Consider the following 23,513-nt stretch of genomic DNA (forward strand, 5'->3'; position numbering starts at 1 on the left):
CGGAAAAGGGAGATTTCTATATGCCCAGCACCTGCTCATAGATCTGCAAAACTCTGAGAATTTGGAATTTAAAGCTATCTCATCCACATTTTTATCCTCCCTGTACTGGAGCTCTATCACCATTTTCTCTGCCATAAATAGAGGACCTATATTTATGCTGATGGAAGCACGGTGAGGAAGATCAGAGTGGAGTCAGGAAGAGTGGGGAGAGCTGATGAAAACTGTAGGGATGAGGGTAACAAGGGAGAGAAATTGGAATCAGGTGTGTGGGAGGAAAGAGAAGGGGGAAGACAGATATATGGTAACAATGGCTATGGTGAGACATGGATTCATGGCAGATGAACAAGATTACAAAAAGGGCAAAGTTTTAAAAAAATGCTTTGAAGATATAGATTCAACCTCTCTTGTCCAGCATTCTCTGGTCCGACAACATCCGTGGTCTGGCATGATTTTAGTTAGCCTGATGTCCATTAATCATGGGTGTGGCCAAATTATCTATGGTCCTATAAAGTCTGTTTACAACTACCAGTCCTGGCTCTCAGTGTTCGGTACAGTTATTTAGCTCTAATTTATCCCTAAATGACTTCTAAGAACCAAGTAAACAGTGGAAGTGTTGGTAATGCTGCCAGACAGTATTGACCTCCTGGGTTTAGCAAGTTATCTGGTTCAACACCGCTCATGTCCTGAGGGTGCTGAATTACAGAGATTCAACATGTACATTTGCAATAGGTTATCTTCCTAGGTACCTAGAGTGGATTTCCCCAACCTACTAGGACGGGGGAAAAGATGGTGAGGCTCAGGCATTGACAGGTAGTTAAAGGAATGTGATAAAGACTATTCATGACACATACAAATAGGTACTCCCTATAAGCTTTGGTCAATGTGTTCTTGCTAAGGAGAAAAACTGTGTAAAGTCCTGGAGATGTCTTCACTACCAAGTTGTGTCAACAAAACTTATGTCAACACCCAAAAGTTGACACAAAAATCACCAATGGGTGTTCACACTTGCTCCATCTGTCAACTGATTATGTCCACATTGTGGGCATCATCACTGACAGTGTGAGCAGTGTACTGTGGGCATGTATCCCACAGTGTATGTTCCAGGAAGGCAGAGCCGATCACACCTTGGGATTCCCTCTGAGTTTTCCCACAGCCTCCTCGGCTGCTGGGAGCAGCATCACGAGTAGTTCTGTGAGCTCTATATGTTGAGGTATATCAAAGCAGTACAGCAGCTTGCCCCAATCCCCTTACAGCAATAATTTGCCTGCTGCTGTTTTCCTAGTGCAGGGCAGAACAGGAGCATGCCAATGATTTGTTCCCTGTTTGCTCACTCAGCTGTCAGTATCAGATACTTCCCCAGAGCTTTGAAAGGGAAGGGCAGTAGAGGTCAAAACACTTAGGCTATGTCTAGACTGCAGGCTTCTTTCGAAAGAGGCTCTTTCGAAAGCATCTTTCGAAAGAGCCTCTTTCGAAAGATCGCGTCTAGACTGCAGGCGGATCTTTCAAAAGAACAATCCGCTTTTTCGAAAGAGAGCCCCCAGCGAGTCTGGATGCTCTCTATCGAGGAAGCCCTATTTACATTGAAGAACGCCTTCTTTCGAAAGAGGAACTTTCGAAAGAAGGCGTTCTTCCTCGTGAAACGAGGTTTACCGCCATCGAAAGAAAAGCCGCGTTCTTTCGAAATAATTTCAAAAGAACGCGGCTTGAGTCTGGACGCAGGGGAAGTTTTTTCAGGAAAAGGCTACTTTTCCCGAAAAAAACCCTGAGTCTGGACACAGCCTTAGGGGTCTGCAAGGGGTAGCCATCTTAGTCTCTTTCTTTAAAAACAATGAGCAGTCCTGTGGAACCTTAGGGTATGTCTACACTACAGCGCTAGTTCGAACTAACTTAGTTCGAATTAGTTAATTCGAACTAAGCTAATTCGAACTAACGTGTCTAGAACTAAAAACTAGTTCGAATTAGCGATTTGCTAATTCGAACTAGCGCGTCCACACTGATTGGACGCAGGGGGGCATTTAAGGGCAGCTGAAACCGGTTCTGGTAGGGCATCAGGTCAGTAGTTGCTTTGTGTGGCTGCTGTCTGAGGCTATCTGAGGCTCGAGCTTAAAGGGACCCCCCCTGGACAGCCAGTTCTCAGCTTTTCCTGCTTGCTTGCCAACCTCGCCGAGGGACAGCAAAGCGTTGGTCTCTGTGCCCGTCTGTGTCGGTGCTTCCCTTCGGGGGGGCCGCCGCAGGTGGCAACATGGAGCCACGGCTCACCCTGCACCTTCTGGTGCACGTTCTGGACTTGCTGCTGCAAGCCTGCCAGCAATGGCTCGAGGCTGCCTGGCACCACCTGGTGAACGTCAGCCCCCTGCCTCTCCGCCTGGCCGCTCTGGGGGCCGTGGAGGAGCCGCGGCGGCGCCCCGGCACCGGCGTGCCCCGCCGCGTCTGGCGTCTGGACACCAGCACCGACTGGTGGGACCGCATCGTCCTGGAGCGCTGGGAGGACCGACAGTGTACCCAGAACTTCAGGATGAGGAGGGACACCTTCCTGGAGCTCTGCGAGTGGCTCGCCCCTGCCCTGCGCAGAAGGGACACTTTCATGAGACCCGCCATCCCCCTCCAGAAGCGGGTGGCCATTGCCCTCTGGAAGCTCTCCACGTCGGACAGCTACCGATCCGTCGGGAACCAGTTCGGCGTGGGGAGATCCACCGTCGGAGCGGTGCTCATGCACGTATGGCACTCGTCGGTCACCGAGCCGGGGGGGAGGGCGGCTGCGAGGAGGGGATGGGCCGCCCCAGGGACAAAGGGGGGGGCGGGAGGAGGCGAAAGTGCCCCGCACCGGAGGGGTCAGGCTGTCCCGGACGTACTACACGCTGCCAGGGGGGTTGCTTCTGGGAGTGGGGCGCGGGGCACTGCCAGGGCACGCACGCTCCCAGCCACCCGGGCGCCCCACTGATTGGCGCTTTGCTGTGTCTCTCTCCGCAGGTGGTCAAGGCCATCAACCGGGTGCTGCTCCGCAGGGTGGTCCGCCTCGCCGACCCGGACGCCGTCATCTGGGGATTTGGCGCCCTTGGCTTCCCCATCTGCGGGGGGGCCATCGACGGGATGCACATCCCCATCCGTGCCCCGGAACACCAGGCGTCCCGGTACGTCAACAGAAAGGGTTACTTCTCCGTGATCCTGCAGGCCGTGTGTGACCAGCGGGGACAGTTCACGGACATTAATGTGGGCTGGTCCGGCAAAGCACACGACGCCCGGGTGTACCGCAACTCCTCCGTGTGCCAGCGGCTGCAGGACGGGACCTTCTTCCCCGACCGCCACATCAGGGTCGGGGACGTGGACATGCCCGTGTGCCTGGTGGGGATGCCGCCTACCCACTGCAGCCCTGGCTCATGAAGCCCTACACGGGGCACCTCAATCCCTCCCACCAGGCCTTCAATGCCAGGCTGACCAGGGCCCGCATCGTGGTGGAGGGGGCCTTCGGGCGACTGAAAGCCCGCTTTCGATGCCTCCTCACCCATCTGGACCTGGCCGAGCACAACATCCCTCCCGTGGTGTGCTCCACAATTTGTGTGAGCGAAAGGGGAAGGCTTTCCTGCCAGCCTGGATGGCTGAGGCTGACCGCATGGCTGGACACTACGGTCAGCCCCGCACCACCGCCATCCGGGAAGCCCAGCGGGGGGCCGTCCTGATCCGGGAAGCCCCGCGGGAGAGCTTCCTGGTGGAGGAGGAGGAGGACTGACCTCTCCCTGCATGCCCCACTGGGGCCTTCTTCCACCCTACCCCCCTTCCCTTTTCCCCTCCCTATCTACTGTACAATAAAGACACCCGTTTTTGAAACAAAAACGTCTGTTTATTGAACATAACTCGGTGCGGGAAGGGAGGAATGAGGGTGGGAGAGGGGAGGGGGAAACCTGGGACGAGGGAGCTGGAAGGGAAGGGGAGGGAAGGGAGGAAGGGAAAGGAAAGCTCAGGGGTGGGAGTCCGGCTGCCTCTCCCGTCTCGCCACACTGCGGGTCCGGGGGCGTCGGTGGGAAATGGTTGTGGAGGGGGGGGCAGGAGGGTCAGGGGGTGTGGAGGAAGCAGGAGCGGGAACAGGGGGAGCAAGAGGGGGAGCAGGGGGAGCAAGAGGGGGAGCAAGAGGGGGAGGAGGAAATGGGAAGCGGTCCAGCAGGCTCTGGAGGTGGCCTCGCAGAGCACGGCCCTGCTCCTCCAGGGCCTCCAGACTCCTCCGGCGCAGCCTGAGGTCCTCCTGGACCCAGTGGTCCTGGAGACGGAGCTGTCGATCCAGGAACCGGAGGTGCCGCCTCTGGTGGTAGTCCTGGTTCCTGGCTGTCCTGCTTGCCCGGGCGCGGGCGGCTGCTGCAGGCGGGGTGGTGCGCCCTGCAGGCCCAGGTGCTGCGGCTGTGAGGCAAGAAGACCAGCGGACAATTACCCCAGGGGCCGAGGTGTGTGAAACCCAGCTCCCCTCTGCAAGGCCAGGGCCCCTGCAGGATCCCCAGCTGCTGCTCCGTGGTGGGCAAGGCCCAGGCGCACGGTCCCGGGGCTCCCTCTCGCCCCAGCCCCCCGTACACATAAGGGGAACACGAGAGTACTCACAGGTGGACGCCTCCCCGGCCTCAGACGACGCAGGCAAGCGGCTCTGTGGCGTGCCTCGGGGGTCCTGGGTCCTGGGCAGGCTGGCGGCAGGCTCCTGGCTCTCAGAGCCCTCTTCCTCCTCCTCCGTGTCCAGGAGCGGTCCCTCTGCCCCGGGGTCAATCACGTCCCGGGGGGCAGGGACAGCATGAGCCCCCAGGATGCGGTCCAGGGCATGGAAGTGGGGGCAGGCCTCCGGGTCGGCCGCTGGCAGGCAGGCCCGGGAGTAGGACTGCCGCAAGTCCTTTATTTTGCAGCGCACCTGCTCCCGGCTGCGCTGGTGGCCCCTGGCGGCCAGGCTGGCAGCCATGCGGCCGTAGACGGCCGCGTTCCAGTGGCTAGTGCGGAGATCGTGGACATTGGAGGCTTCCCCCCAAACCTCGATGAGGTCCATGATCTCCGCACTTGACCAGGCGGGCGCCCGCCTTTTGCGCCCCCGGGCAGGCTCCTGGGAGCCGCCAGGCTGGTCCTGGGGAGCAGTGGAGGGCTGGGAGCCCTCGGATGGCTGGCTCATAGTGTGGCAGGTGCAGGCTGTGCAGGCACGGGTGCTTGCAGCCTTGCAACTGGCACAAAGTTTGTAGCCAGCCCGTGGCCCTTTAAGGGCTCCGGGGCCTGGAGGGGGGCAATAGAGTTTCCCTGGTGTTGGCCAGAATGGCCACCAGGGAAACCTGGGAAGCCTTAGCCTCCCACTAGTTCGAATTAAGGGTCTACACAGCCCTTAATTCGAACTAGCTAGTTCGAACTAGGCTTAATCCTCGTAAAATGAGGTTTACCTAGTTCGAACTAAGCGCTCCGTTAGTTCGAATTAAGTTCGAACTAACGGAGCGCTAGTGTAGCGCCTAGGAAAGTTAGTTCGAACTAACGGATGTTAGTTCGAACTAACTTTGCAGTGTAGACATACCCTTCGAGACTAACAAATATACTGCATCACAAGCTTTTGTGGGCAAAATCCACTTCATCAGATGTGTTGCATCTATTAGGGGTGGAAGGCTTTTGTTGCCGAAGCTGAGAGTTTTTCTGGACAAAAGTTGCATTGCAGTGTGTGTATTCTCACTGTTTTGTTGCCAAAAGTCAGTTTTTGGTAACAAAACTTGGTCCATGTCTGGGTAATCCAAAAGCATTGTTTGTGGGAATGGTGACAAAATATGTTGTAAAGTCACACGACTATGGAAAAGACCCTTATTGAGAGGAACTAGAGCAGCAGAACTCACATATGGGACGGGGATTGAAGAAACTGGAGCAATACTGGGCAATTTTTTACCCTACTTCTGAAAAAAATATCAGCATCTATTAACCTACTTAGAAACAAAAGACCAAAGATAAACAATATTTCTCATAGTACAGTACTCTAATGAATATTAATATATTAGAAAGTTAATCTTGCCTCATAGGGTTCTGTTTGTAATGAGGAAAATGCCAAACAGAACTAAAAAATGAGAATGTGAAGACAGGTAAATATGAATCTTGAAATTATCTTTAGTAAACCACACTGGCTCATCGTATACATTTCACTTCATATACTCCTTATATAAGTGTTTCATATGTAGTACACAGTATTGTATTGCACAGTAGCATAGGAGGGAAAAGAAAAATAATCACACCACTCACCCTGTCAAAAAGACTATATTGTTTGACTTTTTAAAACTTCTTTGTTTTACTATGATACAGAAGGGCTGAAGATAATGTGAAAGATGACAGACACAATATTTTTGTCTGGGGTACAATAGCCAGCACTCCATCTCCTATACTGTGTATTGTACTGTGTATTGAAAAAAATATAAAGAAACCATTTTGTCAGTAGTATACCACCACCTTGTGGAGAAAATATAATACTGCTGGTTCTTTTCCTCCCTGTCCGTCAGTTCTCAAGGGAGAAAAAAGAAACAGGAACTTACTGTAACTGAGGTTTTTCAAGACGGGAGGCAGATGTGTATTCCAAAAAGGCGCGCGCGCGCGTGTGTGTGTACCCTGCATGACAGAGTCAGAAACTTTTCTTAGTAGCACCAGTACAGAGGTGTCACACAAGCTCATGCTTGTAGCACCTCTCCTGGCTACATGAGGCAGTGCCCTGCTGACTCCTTTCAGTTCTTTCATACCAAATGTCCAGGGAAGACTCTGACGTAAAGGAGATGAAAAGTGGGCTGTGGAATACATGTCTGTATGACATCCTAAAGAACCATAGTTACAGTACATAATCAATTCTTCTTCTTCGAATACATGCAGGCAAGTAGGTTACTGGCGAGCAGTCTCTCTATCTGAAGGTGGAGGTCAGATCTACCTGAGGAAGGATTGCATGACTGCTCTTCTGACATTAGTGTCCATTCTAGAAGAAGCAGTGGTTTTGTAATAGTCTGTAAATGTATGTATGGACAACCATGTGGCTGCCCTACAAATGTCCAACATGGACATGTCATTGAGGAATGCAACGATATTGCCTGTGCTCCTGTTGAATGGTCCTATATCTGCTGAGAAGGCACATAGCCAATGCTATCTCATATGTAGTCTTGATGCAAGACATTATCCATCTAGAGATGGCCTGTGCAGAGACTGCATGAGCCTTCATATAATCCACATATGATATGAGCAGGTGAGGTGAAGCAAAAAAACCCCCCAAAAACAAAACAAAAAAACGCTTTTTAGTCCTGTTCAGATAGAAGGTGAGACATCTAATGTTTAGAGAACGGAGGAATTGCTCCTCCAGGGAAGAATGCAGGTTGGTGGAAAACCACAGGAAAATATGCCATATGATTCAAATGAAATTGAGAGACTTCATTGTATACACATTTTTGGTGTGGCTGAAGCACAACCTTGTCCATGAGGAACCGCATACAAGGAGGCCCAGCCATCAGGGTCTGCAACGCTCACACCCTCTGGGAAAGGTAATGGCCATCAAGAATGCAACTCTCTGAGACAGGAGGGGCAGCAGTGAGGAAGCAAGGGGTTCAAATGGAGGCCCTTTTAGAGCTGCTAAACCCATGTTCAGGTACCAAAAAGGGACTGGCTCTTGGATTAGAGGATGCAAGCTGAGAAATCCTTCAGAAATCTTGCAAAAGCAGCGAGGAGTCCTGTGGCACCTTATAGACTAACTGCAGTGTAGGATCATAAGCTTTCGTGGGCAAAGACCCACTTTGTCAGAGTCATGTAGTGGAAATTTCCAGAGGCAGGTATAAATATGCAGGCCAGAATCAGGCCTTTCACAAAGATTCACAGTCTTTGTTTAATCCAGAGTTGATTGTGTCAATTGCGTGTCCAGGTCCTTGCCCACAGACAACCCGTCAACCTGAAGCATATTCTCACCAGCAACTACACACCGCACCATAATAACTCGAATTCAGGAACCAATCCTTGCAACAAACCTCGGTGCCAACTCTGCCCACATATATACACCAGCAACACCATCACAGGACCTAACCAGATCAGCCATACTGTCACTGGTACATTCTCCTGCACATCTACCAACGTAATATATGCCATCATGTGCCAACAATGCCCCACTGCTATATACATTGGCCAAACTGGACAGTTCCTGCGTAAAAGAATCAATGGACACAAATCTGATATTAGGAATGGCAACATACAAAAACCTGTAGGAGAACACTTCAATCTTCCTGGACACGCAATTGCAGATCTAAAGGTAGCCATCCTGCAGCAAACAAACTTCAGGACCAGACTTCAAAGAGAAACTGCTGAGCTACAGTTCATCTTCAAGTTTAACACAATCAACTCTGGATTAAACAAAGACTGTGAATGGCTCGCTAACTACAAAAGCAGCTTCTGCTCTCTTGGAATTCACACCTCCAGATCAGCTACTAGAAGTGGGCCTCATCCTCCTTGATTGGATCCACCTCGTCATCTCCTGCCTGATTCCGGCCTGCATATTTATACCTGCCTCTGGAAATTTCCACTACATGCATCTGACGAAGTGGGTCTTTGCCCACGAAAGCTTATGCTCCTACACTGCAGTTAGTCTATAAGGTGCCACAGGACTCCTCGCCGCTTTTGCAGATTCAGACTAACACGGCTACCCCTCTGATACTTTCAGAAATCTTGTCACTATGGCATTGGAGAAAACGTCTTTCTTGTGGATATTTCTGCCAAGTTCACTCTGGGGGGGGGGGGGGGGAACTGAGTGCTAGGCCTGATTCCTGAAGGTGTAACACAAATTCTAAATGTCCTAAATAGAAGGACTTTTGAATCTTTTGAATGGGTCCCACAGGCTAAGGACAACAAGGAAAACTAGACTGCACTGGTAGAACGCCTCCTGTTATTAAGTAGGACCTGTTGCACAGCCTCTAGGTGATGTTATTCTTCTGTTTTTAACCATGAGGTAGCTATGCTGTAAGCTGCAGGGAGCTGGTGCTGCCACAGTCATGGGTAAGGTGGCTGGGAAGGAAAGAAAGTGGCTTGGGAGCTGGAACTGAGGGTATGTCTACACTACCCCGCTAGTTCAAACTAGCGGGGTAATGTAGGCATACCGCACTTACAAATGAAGCCCGGGATTTGAATTTCCTGGGCTTCATTTGCATAAGCGGGGCGCCGCCATTTTTAAAACCCCGCTGGTTCGAACCCCGTGCAGCGCGGCTACACGGGGCACGAACTAGGTAGTTCGAACTAGGCTTCCTAGTTCAAACTACCGTTACTCCTCATTCTAGGAAGCCTAGTTCGAACTACCTAGTTCGTGCCCCGTGTAGCCGCGCTGCACGGGGTTCGAACCAGCGGGGTTTTAAAAATGGCGGCGCCCCGCTTATGCAAATGAAGCCCGGGAAATTCAAATCCCGGGCTTCATTTGCAAGTGCGGTATGCCTACATTACTCTCCTAGTTCGAACTAGGAGGGTAGTGTAGACATACCCTGAGAGAACAAAAAGATCCAAGAGCCAGTTCTGCCTATGCCATGAGTCTGGGTCAAACTGCTTTGACCTTGGCAATAACCTGGAGAAGGACTGGGCAGAGTTGTCTGCCAGATGCAATGGGAAGTGTTGGAGAGGGAAACCACATTGAACCCCTCCTGAGAGCAGATGAGGCAACACTTTCTGTTTTTCTTACTTGCAAAGAGGTCTATCATGGGGAGGCCCCCTGTTGTGAACACCAGCCAAACAACCTTTGTCATTAGGGACACTCTTGGTGTGGGGAGAAAACACTGCTGAGATGATTCATGAGACTGCCTTGTTAGAGGACATATATCGGGGTGATGTCCTCTTTGATTCAAACTGCCACAAGCTGATTGCATCCAAGCAATGATCTAGAGTGAGCTCCCCCTTGTTTGTTCACCTAGTGGTGGTATTGTCTGAGTGTATGTGAACCACTGAAGATCTGATAAAGCCCCAGAAGGAATGATGTGTTGTGCATTGTTGCCTGAAACTGCAGTATGTTGATGTGGAGCGAGGCCTCCTCTCCAGACCACAGATGCAGCACCCTTGAGTCCACATGCACTCCCCAACCCCGAACATCCATACTAACACAAGGAGGCATATTTCACGGTGTGGAGCTGAGACGTCAATGGCAGACTCCAACTAAGGAGCGATCATGAGGGACCTTGTGAACTTTTGGACCAGGAGTGAGGACAGAACTGAAAGGCAAAGTAGGTCCACAGCAGCTTGATATGATGTTGGTCCCAGCATCGTTCCTATCGTTACTGGACTCAATGGATGCTCAGAGGCCAGAACTAGAGTTGATGGTACAAGATATCTGCCCTTCCTATCCTGTAAAGAGGGAGAGTGAGAAGCACCTGCACCATCCTGCATGCCAGATCGACATGGCTGATCGTTACTTTTCTTAGGGGAGGCAGATGTGTCACCCTGGACCTAGAGTGATCTCAATTGGTCCTACATGACTTTTTTTTTGGCAATGATGATGATGAACAACTCCCGCACCACTTCAGGGAGGTCCCTGCTTTGGAACAGGAGGCAGCAGCACTATTCAAGCTGGAGGGTGATCAGTAGCCCAAGGAAGTGCTGGATCAGGCCTCATGACTTGCTCAAGTAGGTGCTGCTCAAGGCAAAAATCCCACGCCACCTGAGTCATCTCCTTGAACAATCTGTGGATCAAGTAGCACTCTTAACGGTAGGCTTCCCCAAGACAGAGCAAGTACCGCATGTGGAGGGGTCACTGTTAGGAATAACCACTGCACAGAAAGGGCAGTGCTTGAACCCCAGCCTTCTCTTTGTTAGCTAAACAGACTGATCTCCTGGAATTTATCAGTCTAAGGCAGGGCTACTCAACTTTGGAAGCCCCAGGGTCCACAATGATACTCATAGCATATGCCAAGGGCCTCCACTTATGCGCGGTTGCATATACATGCATATATATATATATATGCAAATATATGCAAATAGCTTCTTTTACACTGATGGGCATGAGTACAAAGCACCTCTCACAATGCCTGGCACTTCCTCCCTGGGGGCTAGAAACGTCGCCATTCTGTACCCATCTGTTGTAGCCAACCCGTCCGCTTTTGTCTTTCAGTGTTCACCCTGCCTGGGAGATACCTCACTATTGTGGAGCGTGTTCCCAATGGAGGCCATGTTCAAAGCATCCTACCCGTGGACCATGTGTTGATTCCTGTGTAAACCCAAACCACACCATGGGCCACAAACAAATGGGCTGCATGCGGCCCGCAGGCCATGTGTTGAGTAGCCCTGCCCTAAGGCATGTTTTCCAATCTTTGATCATTCTCATGGCTCATCTCTAAACCCTCTCCAGTTTATTTATGAACAACCTTCTTACATTATGGCTACCAGAACTGGCCACAATACTCCAGTCGTATCTGTTCCAGTGCCAAAACAGAGCCAATAATAACCTCTCTATTTCTCCTTGAGACCACCCTCTTTATACAGGCAAGAATAGCATTAGCTCTTTTGGCCACAGTGTTGTACTGGGAACTCATGTGCAGCTGATTATCTGCCATGTTCCAAATCTTCTTCAGAGTCACTGCTTTAAAAGATAGAGTTCTTCATCTCATAAGGAACAAAGAATGCAGGCCATCCTAAGTGTGTGACTTTACATTCAGCCATATTAAGATACATACTGTTTTGCTTCCATTCAGCTTATCAACCAATCCAGACCATTCTATCAGTGACATGTTCTCTTATTGTTTACAAGTCCCCTCAATCTCTGTGTCATCTGCAAATTTTATCAAGAATTATTTATCTTTTTTCCCAGCTCATGTATAAAAATGTTAATTAAAAAAACCAGCATATGGGCAAGAGAGACCTCACTAGAAAAGTGGCTTTGAAGATGATTCACATTTTTCATTGCATTTTGAAACCTGTTATTTTTAATCCATTTACTAATGCTAATTTTATATCATCATCAAAATGTTGGCTGGTACCAGGTCAAGTACCTTACAAAAGTTTAAATATATGGCATCAACACTATTAGATGAAATCAACTAAATTTGTATTTTTCTTCTACACCATTCTCTTCTGTACCTTTGGTATGTAAATTAAACCACTTTTGTCATTCATACACTCAAGTTCAACCTCTACATTACCCTTTTAATGTGGCTTCAAGAATGCTGTTCAAAATCATGAAAATCAGAGATAAAAAAAGATAAAGGAAATAAAATCCATTGCCTGCATATGCAAATACATATAACAGTCCTCTAATGAGATATCATAGATATTAAAATGATGCTACTCCTAAACCAATGCACATTAGTAGAAGTAAAGGATATTAAAATCCTATATAGTAATTTTGCCTGTGTCCTATATTGGATTTTGTGTATACCTGCCTCTGGAAGTATTATAATCTTCTGAAATTTAGCAAAAAGCAGAATTTCAGGGATGTGAAGCCACGCAAAATAAATTAAATTCCATTGTCTCTCCTGATATTAAAAGTTCAGTCATCTGGATTTCCACGTTTTTGGTTGTTATCCTTTGCCCTACATTTCTCTTGTCCACTGCACTGTTATGCTTACTTCTCATGCATTCTCCTTTAAATAAGAATAATTATAAAGTTGTGCCCTGAGACTCTTGCTCAGTGTGTTGACCAGGCCACAAAAATGCATTCCCTTACCTGGTGGCTGATTTGAGATTAACCCAGGTGTTAATTCCACAACACCTAGGCAGCCTGAGGCTCTTACCTTGCAAAGAGCTCCACGGGAGCAGATTCTTGTGCCCAGGTAGAGCTCACTGAATCACCAGGGCCTATGTCCTGGGATGGCAACTTGAAAAAAATACCAAACCTGACACCTCCCAATGCAATTAATCAAAACAAAAGAAAAAGGAAGCTGAAGAGGTGTGGAAGAATATGAAAACATCTCACTGGCTGATGCTTACTGGTTACGGTTAACTGGCAGACCCAGACTGGAATGCTGCAGGCAGTGGCACTCCAGCCCACCTGCTCCCGTTTAAGCAATTAACCAATTAACTGATTAAATGGGATATTACATCCCTCTTGTACAGCACAGAGAATGTTACTGAAATATATCAAGTAAATAACACTAATAATACAATAGTGTTGTGGGACAACTCAGGACTAGACTCTCTTTTCCAGACCTGTCAATTTCTGTCTCCCTAGAGTCTCAGCCCCCCTCTTTCATGCCTCCCTGAAGACATTTATCTAGCAGTTCAAGGTCAGCATGGCTAAAAAAAAAGCCCTTAATATCCTTCCTTCCCTCCCTTCAGACTTCCCCAAACACCTCCTCTCTACATCATTGTGATTAACCACACTATTCTACACATCTGTAACCTTACAATCACCTTCAACTTGCCCAATCTCTAGGTCTTCACATCCAGGCTATGTCTCAGTTTTGCAGATTCTTTCTGCCTCATATCTCATAGTGTATTACACTGGGCACTTAGATTGAGATTGAGATACTCAAAATAATGGCCATTATTTCCCTAAATCCTGCCTTAAAGACAATGAGAGAGTGCCATCTTCTCCTGTGAGTGCAGTAATGACAGCCTTCACCTTTGACCTTGGGGGAGAACTGGAAGCCAGCATGTAAGTTGGACCATGGCAATAGCAGTCAAACACTGTTTCATCTTGCAACTACTACCAAGTCACAAGTATATGGCTATTAGAGCAATACCCACAATTTAGCAGGGCACAGGAAAAGTAGGATTTCAGTACCATAACTGTTTTTAATTTGGGGATTATAAAGTGTGTATTGATGTAGTTACTACCATCTTCTGATTCAAAAGAAACAGGTGAGTTTCTCAGATTGGACATTTTTTTCCCAATAAGTTAATGTCACAATAAATTCATTCAGAAAACACTGAACAAGGGTCATTAACATTCACTCTGAGCAAAAAATAGATCTGACAACACCCAAACTCTTTTGATTATTTTCTTCACTCCAAACACTGTTCATCACACTGAAGTTTGATTTCACTGGATTGTGTGTTCCTGGTAAATGAACAGCACAGTTAACCAAATATTCTGAAAGGACATTTTGTAATTATAAGAATCCCAAACATTTTGATGAATGAAGTGAAAAACTGGAACATTTCAGGTGCCTGAAAAGAAATTCCTGGGGCGCCAGGATATCATATGAGAAAACAGGATTCAGACAGTTTAACTGGAACATAAATTTTCTTTTGCAGCTGAGGTATATCTATGGCTGAAACTCTGCTTCCCGTAGTGTGGTATTGCTCACTCAAGCATTTCCGGGTTGAAAGACAGAGTGGTCTTGTAGTCCAAGTTCTTCCCTACATCTAGCCTCAATTTACTCCCATTTGGTTCACTTTCATCCTCTTCTGCAGCCTATCTGCTCAAATAGCCAATGAATTAGTCAATACTTACATTAAAGTGACCTCACAGGGTGGAAGGACAAAACCTCAATAAGTTTAATGGCAGTTGGGAAGAGGAGTGCAAATCTCCAAGGGCCACTGTTTCAGGCTGTATGCAGACTTTAGGAAGACAATACTGCACTTGTTACATTTGGTAAAATAACTGACTCAGACCAGCACCGTTGGACTTAGTAACCAGTGTGCTGAGCATAAGCTTGATGGGCAAGACTTCACAGAAAGCATTTTAAAGATATTCATATTGGACTGCCACAATCCCAAAAGCCCATCAGGGAGGCCATTTCTTTATCGATTGAGAGCAGAGCTCTGCATGTTTCTGACAGAACTCAATGGCCGCATGAATTAAAGACGCTGAAACCTACAGTGAAGCCAGTTCAGCAGTTCCAGTGACTAGAGCACTTCAATACACACAGGGATGCTTTTACTTACAACAGTTATAATTGGGACCAATCCTACAAATATTGCTCTAGCTGAGCCAAAGCTACTTGCATGACTGCAGTGAGTTATGGGGTTTCCCTACCTTCTGGGCTATGGCTTCCGGCATACTATGGAGGGTGCTGCAATCCCCATCATGATATTCTTCTCTACATTCACGGCAGAACACAAACTGGAAAACAAAATAATTCACAAATCATAAAACAAGTTAGGGATAAAATCAGCACATTACAGCCACAAAATTAAATACAATAAAATTTGATTATTTAAATGAGCTTTTGCTATGTGGCACATACGGTATCCTGGGATACTGATGGGTTGTTTTTTCTTGCACAGTGCAAATTTGTTATAAAAAAGGGACAAGCTGAAGTTAGGTTTTTTTATAGTATTTATTTTTGGAAGTAGTCTATATGCAAAGTACTAAGTCAAACACATTCCCTTAAGGAAAACTACCATGTAGTAGAAGATAACTTTCTACAATTTATTTGAACCACTGCACAGAACCTAAAATTATATTATTTCACAGGTTTCTGTAGAATGACTTAATATGTAAAAAAAAAAAAAACAGAATAACCCCTCCCCCCCAGACCACAACACTATAGAAAGATGATGATTCTCTATTCAGTGGAAGAGGCTGTTTGAGGAATTGCAATAGAATTTTATTATTATTATTATATTTTAGAATTGTATTTGTTTCATCCCTGTTAAATTCTATAGCTCTTTTGATAAGAGTTCAGCCACGCAGCATGTCCTTTACAGACTGGTAATACATTTATCTGTAGCATTGCTTGAGCTGTAACTGCTATCTAAAATGGTTCATACGCAACTAGCTTGTTCCATTTTTATACTCTAAAATGAAGATATCAGTCTTGACATGTGTCAAAATCTTTGACCCATCAATTCCACATTAATTTTTGTGTCCTTGTGGATAAGAAGAAAAGTCAATAATGTAAAACGGGTCTCTCATGCTGTGCTGAAGCCATGCTGTCTTGACCCACCTTCAGACTCTGAAGGATCTCTCAGCAGTTGGCTGTTCTGACTGGCATTATAAGTAAGACTGATAAAGCAGCCTTGATTTCTAGATACAGAGCTACATTCAGATGTAATGAATAAGGATATCAGGGGAACCTGACACTGGGACATTTATCTGCCACAAATTCCATCTCCGCAATTCCATTCTGAGCTCTTTTGAGCTTTTGTTGTCAATTTTAAAAGTACTATAGAAAATCACATTTTATTACCATACTGAAGAAACTACATTTTTATGCAATGAAGCATTGTTAAAGAAAACAAGGCCAACAGGCTTGATTCTACTCTTCAAAAGTAACATGGAAATCATCATGGAACTGTGGGGACAAAAGAATGGAATGAAATGAATGCTTTTTGTTTTGTCCAGATCAAACAATGTTATGGCCCTTCTTTGTCAGTTTCCTTTGACTATTGTGTCTATTATTTGCAATTCCTTATTTTTCCTTTAATCACCACTTAAGTTAATTAATTTGTGCTTATTAGCAATAAGTTATCTTTGCCAGGCACTAAGTATGAGGAATTGCAGTATTGTTATTAATAAACATTGTGATTATAGTAGTACCCAAAGGTACCCTTTTAGAATTAGACCTCACTGTGCTGGGCACACACAAATAGGCATTCTAGGGAAGTTAGCATTGAAGACTGATTATCACTAGACGTTAATATTATGGATATGATCATGCCTAACTGTACTTCCCACTCTCTTTCTCCTTTTTACCTTGCCTATTTTTGGCCTGTATATTTCTTTTCCCTATAGTCATCTCTCTGAAAGGGTTTTGTGACTTTTATTGCCAGACCTACTGCTATGCTCCAAAGAGCTGCAATTCCCTAGTGTGTCCTGGTTCACTCTAATTCAATTTTGTGAAAGTTTCACAAATCTTAAAGAGATGGTAATTTTGAAAAAAAAATCCCCTTTCCCTTTCCCAATATCTATCTTACCTCATATTACAGCTTAAGTATTACGGCTATCTGTAATATGTAAGCTTCTCAAAATGGGCCGTGGGTAGGGTTGCCAGGTGTCTGGTTTTGAACTGGACAACGCAGTATTTGAGCTTTCTGATCGGGAAACAAATTGAGAAAATAGAAATGTCCGGTATTTTCTAAATAAGATGTAATGTAGATTGTGATGTAACGTCAAGTGTGTCCGATATTTTTCTTGAAACCATCTGGCAACCCTAGCCATGGGCTAACTTTGAGAAAACTGCTAACAGGCTGCTCTGGTTTGTTTATCTTAAGTCTCTGGAGTCACAGAGCCTTCCGGCTCCCTTTGGCTTTGGTTCATCACTTCCAATCAAGGGGAGCCACAGGGAGCTGTGTTAGAACAATGCTATTCACAAAACGATGCTGTCTTACATTTCTGTGTGGTCCCTTCCATAGTAATTTTATATGCTGCAGGTAACTCCATAAATGATCTCATCCCATGACTTACTATAGAAATGTAAGTCTGATCTTTTTGGTGATACGAGCAATGTTTTTCATAACTTATTAGATGACTGATGAGATGTAAAATCAATGATATCACAGAAGAACATCCCGTTGATTGTTTTATCAGAATAAATATGCCTTCCCTGACACAAATGCATTATATAACTTAAACCTCTCTAATCCGACACTATTTGGTCCAGCAATATCCGTGGTGTAGCATGATTTTAGTGAGCTGGGTATCTACTTATCATGGGTATGGCCAAGTTTCCTGTGGGCCCATAAAGTTTGTTTACAGCCACCAGTCCTGGCTCTCAGTGTTCTGTGCAGTTATTTAGCTCTAATTCACCCCTAAATGTCTTCTAATAGCCTACTAGGCAGGGGAAGTGTTGGTAATGCTGCTAGATAATATTGACCTCCCATGGTTCAGCAAATTCTCTGCTTTGGCACTGGTCAGGTCCCAATGGTGCTGGAGTAGAGAAGTTCAATTTGTACTTCCTTGTCATGGCATAGCATTAGCAATAAAAATGCACATCAGTTTAAATAAAAGAATGGCTGGTGACATAGTTTCATTCATTTTAACTTCCAGATAAGAGAAAAAGATTTGGAAATGAAACATGTCAAAAAGTACCTCCAGTAAACCTGAATATTATGGCTTCTTTAATAATAATAATTATAGGATTTATTTTGTCTCAGGAAAGAAAAAGAATGTAAATTGTTAATTAGGATTTAGCACTTTTGCATAATCATTTTACTAATAAGTGTTTACAATTATTATGTGGCATAATTGCTAATTGAAATAATACTTTTCCTTTTTAAAAAAGAAACTATTTAATGTGCTAAGTAGTTACTGGCCAAGTAACTGATAAGTAGTTATTGGCCAAGAAGTTACTATTTTTAGTGTATTATTTGGCACCCACATGAAAGATACTAATCTTGGGAAAAAAACAAACCAGACCAAAACAAACCAAAACAAACAAACAAACAAAAAGGATAAATCCTAAAAAGTCTCAAATTTATCCTTCAAGGTACATGAACAAAATGAAGACTAAAGGGAACATTTTCAGAAGCAAGTAAGGGCTTTAGACACACATATCTAATTGAAAACCAGTAAGAGTTGCGTGTGTCTAAATCTGTTTAGGTGCATCTGAAAATTCTCTCCAAATCATAAAGAACTAGGAGGTTGTATCTGAAAGAAATATACATGAAACATCTCCAAATAATTGAAGATGGGTCTCAGCAAAAATCCTAGAGCCAAATAACCTCAAACTAAAGAGGTGTTGAAAACTTGAACCTTGATCCAGATACAATTGTAGAAAAAATTCTTATCTTTATAACTGGTCAAACCAAAAGTGCACATCTAAACATGTCCACACACTGTCGTTCAAAATCTGGGAGTGCCTTTTGATCCCATCTCTAAAAATAATATTAGAAAAAATTAAGATGCTGGGGGCAAATTTCACTTTTAGTTATATACTTAGCCCATTGTGTATAAAAAACCAAAAACTTTAAACTTTTCAGGTAAATTCAGTTATAAAATATTAGTTCTTAAATACTAAAGTGATGGATACTTTAGAAACACAGTTTTGCTACTTCTCCATGATACTTTGAAGTTCTACCTTCTCCTGGCCCAGGCACACAAAATTCTCAGCTCTCTTCCTGCCTACTTCAACTTCTTCTCCTTGATCTCCATAACACTGATATTGTTCCACATGGTCTTTACAAAATACAACTATTACATCATGTTTTTGAACAATAAAGGAATGTATAATTCTCATTCCTTACATAGTAACCTGTAGGAAATTGTGCCCTCAGCCCAAGAAATTGGGTAAGAGTGGGCATTGAAATTAACAGGGTTACACCTTGAGCCCTAGGGACTGGGTAAAGTGCGTGCCCCTAGAGCATGGAAATGACAGAGAATTTTGTGCAGGTAACACTACTCCACACACTTCCATCTTTGTGTTTTCTTCTCCCATGCTGCCTCTTACACACAGAGCACTTCCCTTTATTGAATTGGTAAGACCCATCATATCTTTCAAATTTCTCTGTTAGATTCACCTCTGCAGTGATGCTATTAAGACATAACACAAGTGCGAGCATGGGTGGTGGGCGAAGGTAGGGCTGGGGAAGGCAAGCTCCCTGGCCTCTCCCTTCTGCCCAGGTCACCCCCCAGGAGCCAAGCTGTCCCCTGCACCACAGGGAGGTGGGGCAGTGTGCTGCCTCTCCACCCTAGAGCACGAGGAGGGTGGGTGGCCCACTCACAACCCAGCCTCCCCACCCCCAGAGTATGGGGAGGGCAGGCGCTCGGGGGCAGTAACACTCTGCCCCCAGTTTGTCTACAGTAGGCCTTCTGATGGCGAAATCTGGGTGGGGCCAGGCTAGTGGTTTGGGAAGGCAATGCCTTCCCCTGCCTATAATACCTGCCACCCATGAGTGGGAGGGGAGAAAGGATGAGGTTAACTGGTTCTTTCATTAAAAAAATGGAAGTGGTTAAAGGAAACACGTATAAGAACCATATTTATTTGATTGCATCTGTCTTCTTCAATGCTTACTGTTGGAGAATGCTATAAATAATAATAAAAAGCTACTACTACACATAAAAATGTGTTTCCTACAAATTATAGTTTTACTAGTAAAGACTTCCACATGCACTACCTTTTGTATGCTTGTATCATCAGACACACACTTTATGGATATTCATGGATATCAATGTAAACGGCTGTATGAAGAGGTAAAATCATCCTCCTACTCAATACTCCACTTACACAGCCCCTTTTTGTGTAAAACCCCCCTCTTGTGCAAGAGCTGTTCTTTCGCATTTTTTCAGAAAGAACGGCTCTTGTGAAAAAGCCTCCTGTGCAAAAATGGAGCCTCATTAATTATGCAAATGAGGCTTGGCAATATTTCATGCTTAGCCTCATTTGCATAATTCTTGTGCCAAATGGGCGCAGTGTAGACATTGCCCTGGAGTATTGTAGCCAAGAAGGCTAATGGTATATTGGGGTGTATTAGGAGGAGCATTTCCAGCAGATCTAGAGAAGTGATTATTCCCCTTTATTCGGCATTGGTGAAACCACATCTCGAGTAATGTGTCTAGTTCTGGGCCCCCCACTATAGAAAGGATGTGGACGCATTGGAGGGGGTCTAGCAGGGGGCGACCAAAATGATTAGGGGGCTGGAGCACATGACCTCCGAGGAGAGGCTGAGGGTATGTCTACACTACAAAGTTAGTTCGAACTAACGGACGTTAGTTCGAACTAACTTTCATAGGCGCTAGTTCGAATTTAATTCGAACTAACGGAGCGCTTAGTTCGAACTAGGTAATCCTCATTCCACGAGGATTAAGCCTAGTTCGAACTTACTAGTTCGAATTAAGGGCTGTGTAGATCCTTAATTCGAACTAGTGGGAGGCTAGCCCTTCCCAGGTTCCCCCTGGTGGCCTCTCTGGGTACAACCAGGAAAACTCTTCTCCTCTCCCCCAGCCCCGGGCCCTTAAAGGGGTAGACTCTGGCCAGACGGCACTGGAGACAAACAGCCCTGCCAGCAGTGTCTGCCTCTGACCGAGTGGCCCCACCATGAGCCAGGCAGCCAGCCGTCCCCTGCCCAGTCCCCGAGCACCCAGGGGCCAGCCAGGGGCCGTAGAAGGTGCGCGGCCCCCTGGACTAGTGCGGAGGTCATGGACCTCATTGAGATTTGGGGTCAGGCCCCCAATCTCCAAGATCTCCGCACTAGGAGGAGGAACGCGGCCGTCTACGGCCGCATAGCGACTGCCATGGCCCGCAAGGGACACAGGCGCTCCCAGGAGCAGGTGCGCATTAAAGTTAAGCAGCTGCGGCAGGAGTACGCCAGGGCCACCAGGGGCGGCGCCGCTGCAGGGGATGACACCTGCCCCTACTTCCCTGCTTTCCACCAACTCTTGGGGGGCATGGCGGTCTGCACCAGCCCAGGCGGCAGCGAGCTGGGACCAGAGGGCCCTGACCCGGGCACACCGGAGGGGCCACGGCAGGATGTCCCAGCGTCCAGGGAGACCATACCGGGTAAGTAGTTCGAATTAAGTAGTTCTGGGGGGGAAGGCGGGAGGGAGACCAGAGACCACACGCGTGGGCCATGCCTTCCACAGATCACGCAGACACCTGTGCACATGCGAGCACGTGCCATGCCACCCTTGGGCAGGTGGCTCTAGCTGCGTGACACCCAGGGGCACATGCTTGTGCAAAGAGACCTGACATGCTCCCGACCCCGGGGCGGGACCCAGCAGGATGCTTTCCCTTCACATGTCCCCTCTACATGGAGGTGGGGAGATGTCCCCCTACCCCCCGCCACCCTGGCCACACTATACATGGCACAGGGACATGGGTGTGGTCTTGGGGCAGCTCCCAGGGAGAACTGACCACTTCTCTTCTTTCTCTACAGCTGCACCAGCTGCTCGTGCAGGGCGCACCACCCCGTCCGGGACATGCTCCTGCACCCGTGGCCTGTTCTGGACCACCACCACGGAGCAGGAGTATTGGGACTAGCACCTGGGGGCCCTGCGAGCCGTGCACCGCACACTGCAGGCCTGGATACGGGAATACCTGCACCTCCGCCACGAGCTGCTGGCTGAGGTCCGAGGGCTGAGCACAAACCTGCAGCTCCTGCTGCAGAGCATGGTGCCCTGTGCTGGTCCTGGGCCTGCTGCCCCCCCAACTGCTGTCCCTCCTCCCACTCCTGCCCCCCCTCCCACCTCTTCCTCCTCAACCCCCACACCCTCTTCCTCAATGTCCACACCCCCCACCTCAACCTCCGCACCCTCCACCCCATCCTCCCGGGGACGCTGAGGCCCCCTCCCTCGCCGTGCTGGGAGGCAGTTGGCCCGGCGAGACCCCCACCCCTGATCCTTGAGTTTCCCCACCCCCTCCTTTCCCTTGCTTCCCCCTTCCAGCTCCCTCCTCCCAGTTTTCCCCCTCCCCTCTCCCAGCCTCTCTCTTCCCCTCTCCCACCTCCTTTTCCCAGTTTCCCCCAGTTTTGTTCAGTAAAGAGAGTTTCTATTTTTGACCACACGTGTCCTTTTTTTGTACATCAGGAAGGGGAGCTAGGGAAGGGTAAGTGGAAGGAGGTGAGGGTGGAATGGGGTACGAGCCCCCGAAGGGGAGGACTGGGCTGGCTCTGCAGGCTCCTTGGGGTGGAAGCTCTCCTGCAGCCCCCCGATTGTCCCCTCTCCCCAGATGGCAGCCTGTGGCAAGTGCAGCCGGGCTGATGTCCGAGTGCTGTGATGTGCCGAGTGTGGGCACTCCAGGCACTCCAAGCCAGGACTGCTTTGCGAGTGGGGCACCCCTAAGAACTGTCTGTCCGGGGTGGGGGTCGGGTCCCTTTAAGCACAGCCCTTGGCTAGCCTGAGACAGCATCTCCATGCTCTAAGTCCTCCTCTGATGCCCTGCCGGCACTGCTTCCGGCCATCCTTAAGCCCGGTTCAGGGTCCACTTAATGTTGAAGTGTCATTAGAGGAGGTTTTGGAACAAATAGAAAAACTTAATGTTAACAAATCTCCGGGACCGGATGGCATTCATCCAAGGGTTCTAAAAGAACTCAAATGGGAAATTGCTGAGCTATTATCTGTGGTTTGTAACCTATCCCTTAAATCGGCTTCCGTACCTAATGACTGGAAGGTAGCCAACGTGACACCAATATTTAAAAAGGGCTCTAGAGGCGATCCTGGCAATTACAGACCGGTAAGTCTAACTTCAGTACCAGGCAAATTAGTCGAAACAATAGTAAAGAATAAAATTGTGAGGCATGCAGAAGAACATAATTTGTTGGACAAAAGTCAACATGGTTTCTGTAAAGGGAAATCCTGTCTTACTAGTCTATTAGGGTATGTCTACACTACCACCCTAGTTCGATCTAGGGTGGTTAATGTAGGCAACTGGAGTTGCAAATGAAGCCCGGGATTTGAATTTCCCAGGCTTCATTTGCATATTGCCGGGCGCCGCCATTTTTAAATGTCCGCTAGTTCGGACTCCGTGCCCGCGGCTACACGTGGCATGAACTAGGTAGTTCGGATTAGGCTTCCTATTCTGAACTACCGGTACATCTCGTTCCAGATGATACCAAACTGTTTAGGATAGTCAAGACAGAAGCAGATTGTGAGGGACTCCAAGAAGATCTCACCAAACTGAGTGATTGGGCAACAAAATGGCAAATGAAATTTAATGTGGATAAATGTAAAGTAATGCACATTGGGAAAAATAACCCCAACTATACGTACAGTATGATGGGGG

The 23,513-nt window shown here is 47.2% G+C and overlaps 1 protein-coding gene across 4 annotated transcripts in view; it reads right to left on the bottom strand.

Annotated features, from left to right (window-relative positions):
- Positions 1–23,513, bottom strand: part of PRKN (parkin RBR E3 ubiquitin protein ligase) — a 1,191,290-nt gene that overhangs the window by 17,813 nt on the left and 1,149,964 nt on the right. For all 4 annotated transcript variants that reach the window (XM_075924581.1, XM_075924580.1, XM_075924579.1 and 1 more), the window contains one exon: positions 14,891–14,977. In XM_075924581.1, coding sequence (XP_075780696.1) covers positions 14,891–14,977 — 87 coding nt within the window. The remainder of the gene's footprint in view (positions 1–14,890; positions 14,978–23,513) is intronic.

This window comes from Pelodiscus sinensis, chromosome 3 (genome assembly GCF_049634645.1).
Source record: "Pelodiscus sinensis isolate JC-2024 chromosome 3, ASM4963464v1, whole genome shotgun sequence".
NCBI lineage: Eukaryota > Metazoa > Chordata > Testudines > Trionychidae > Pelodiscus > Pelodiscus sinensis.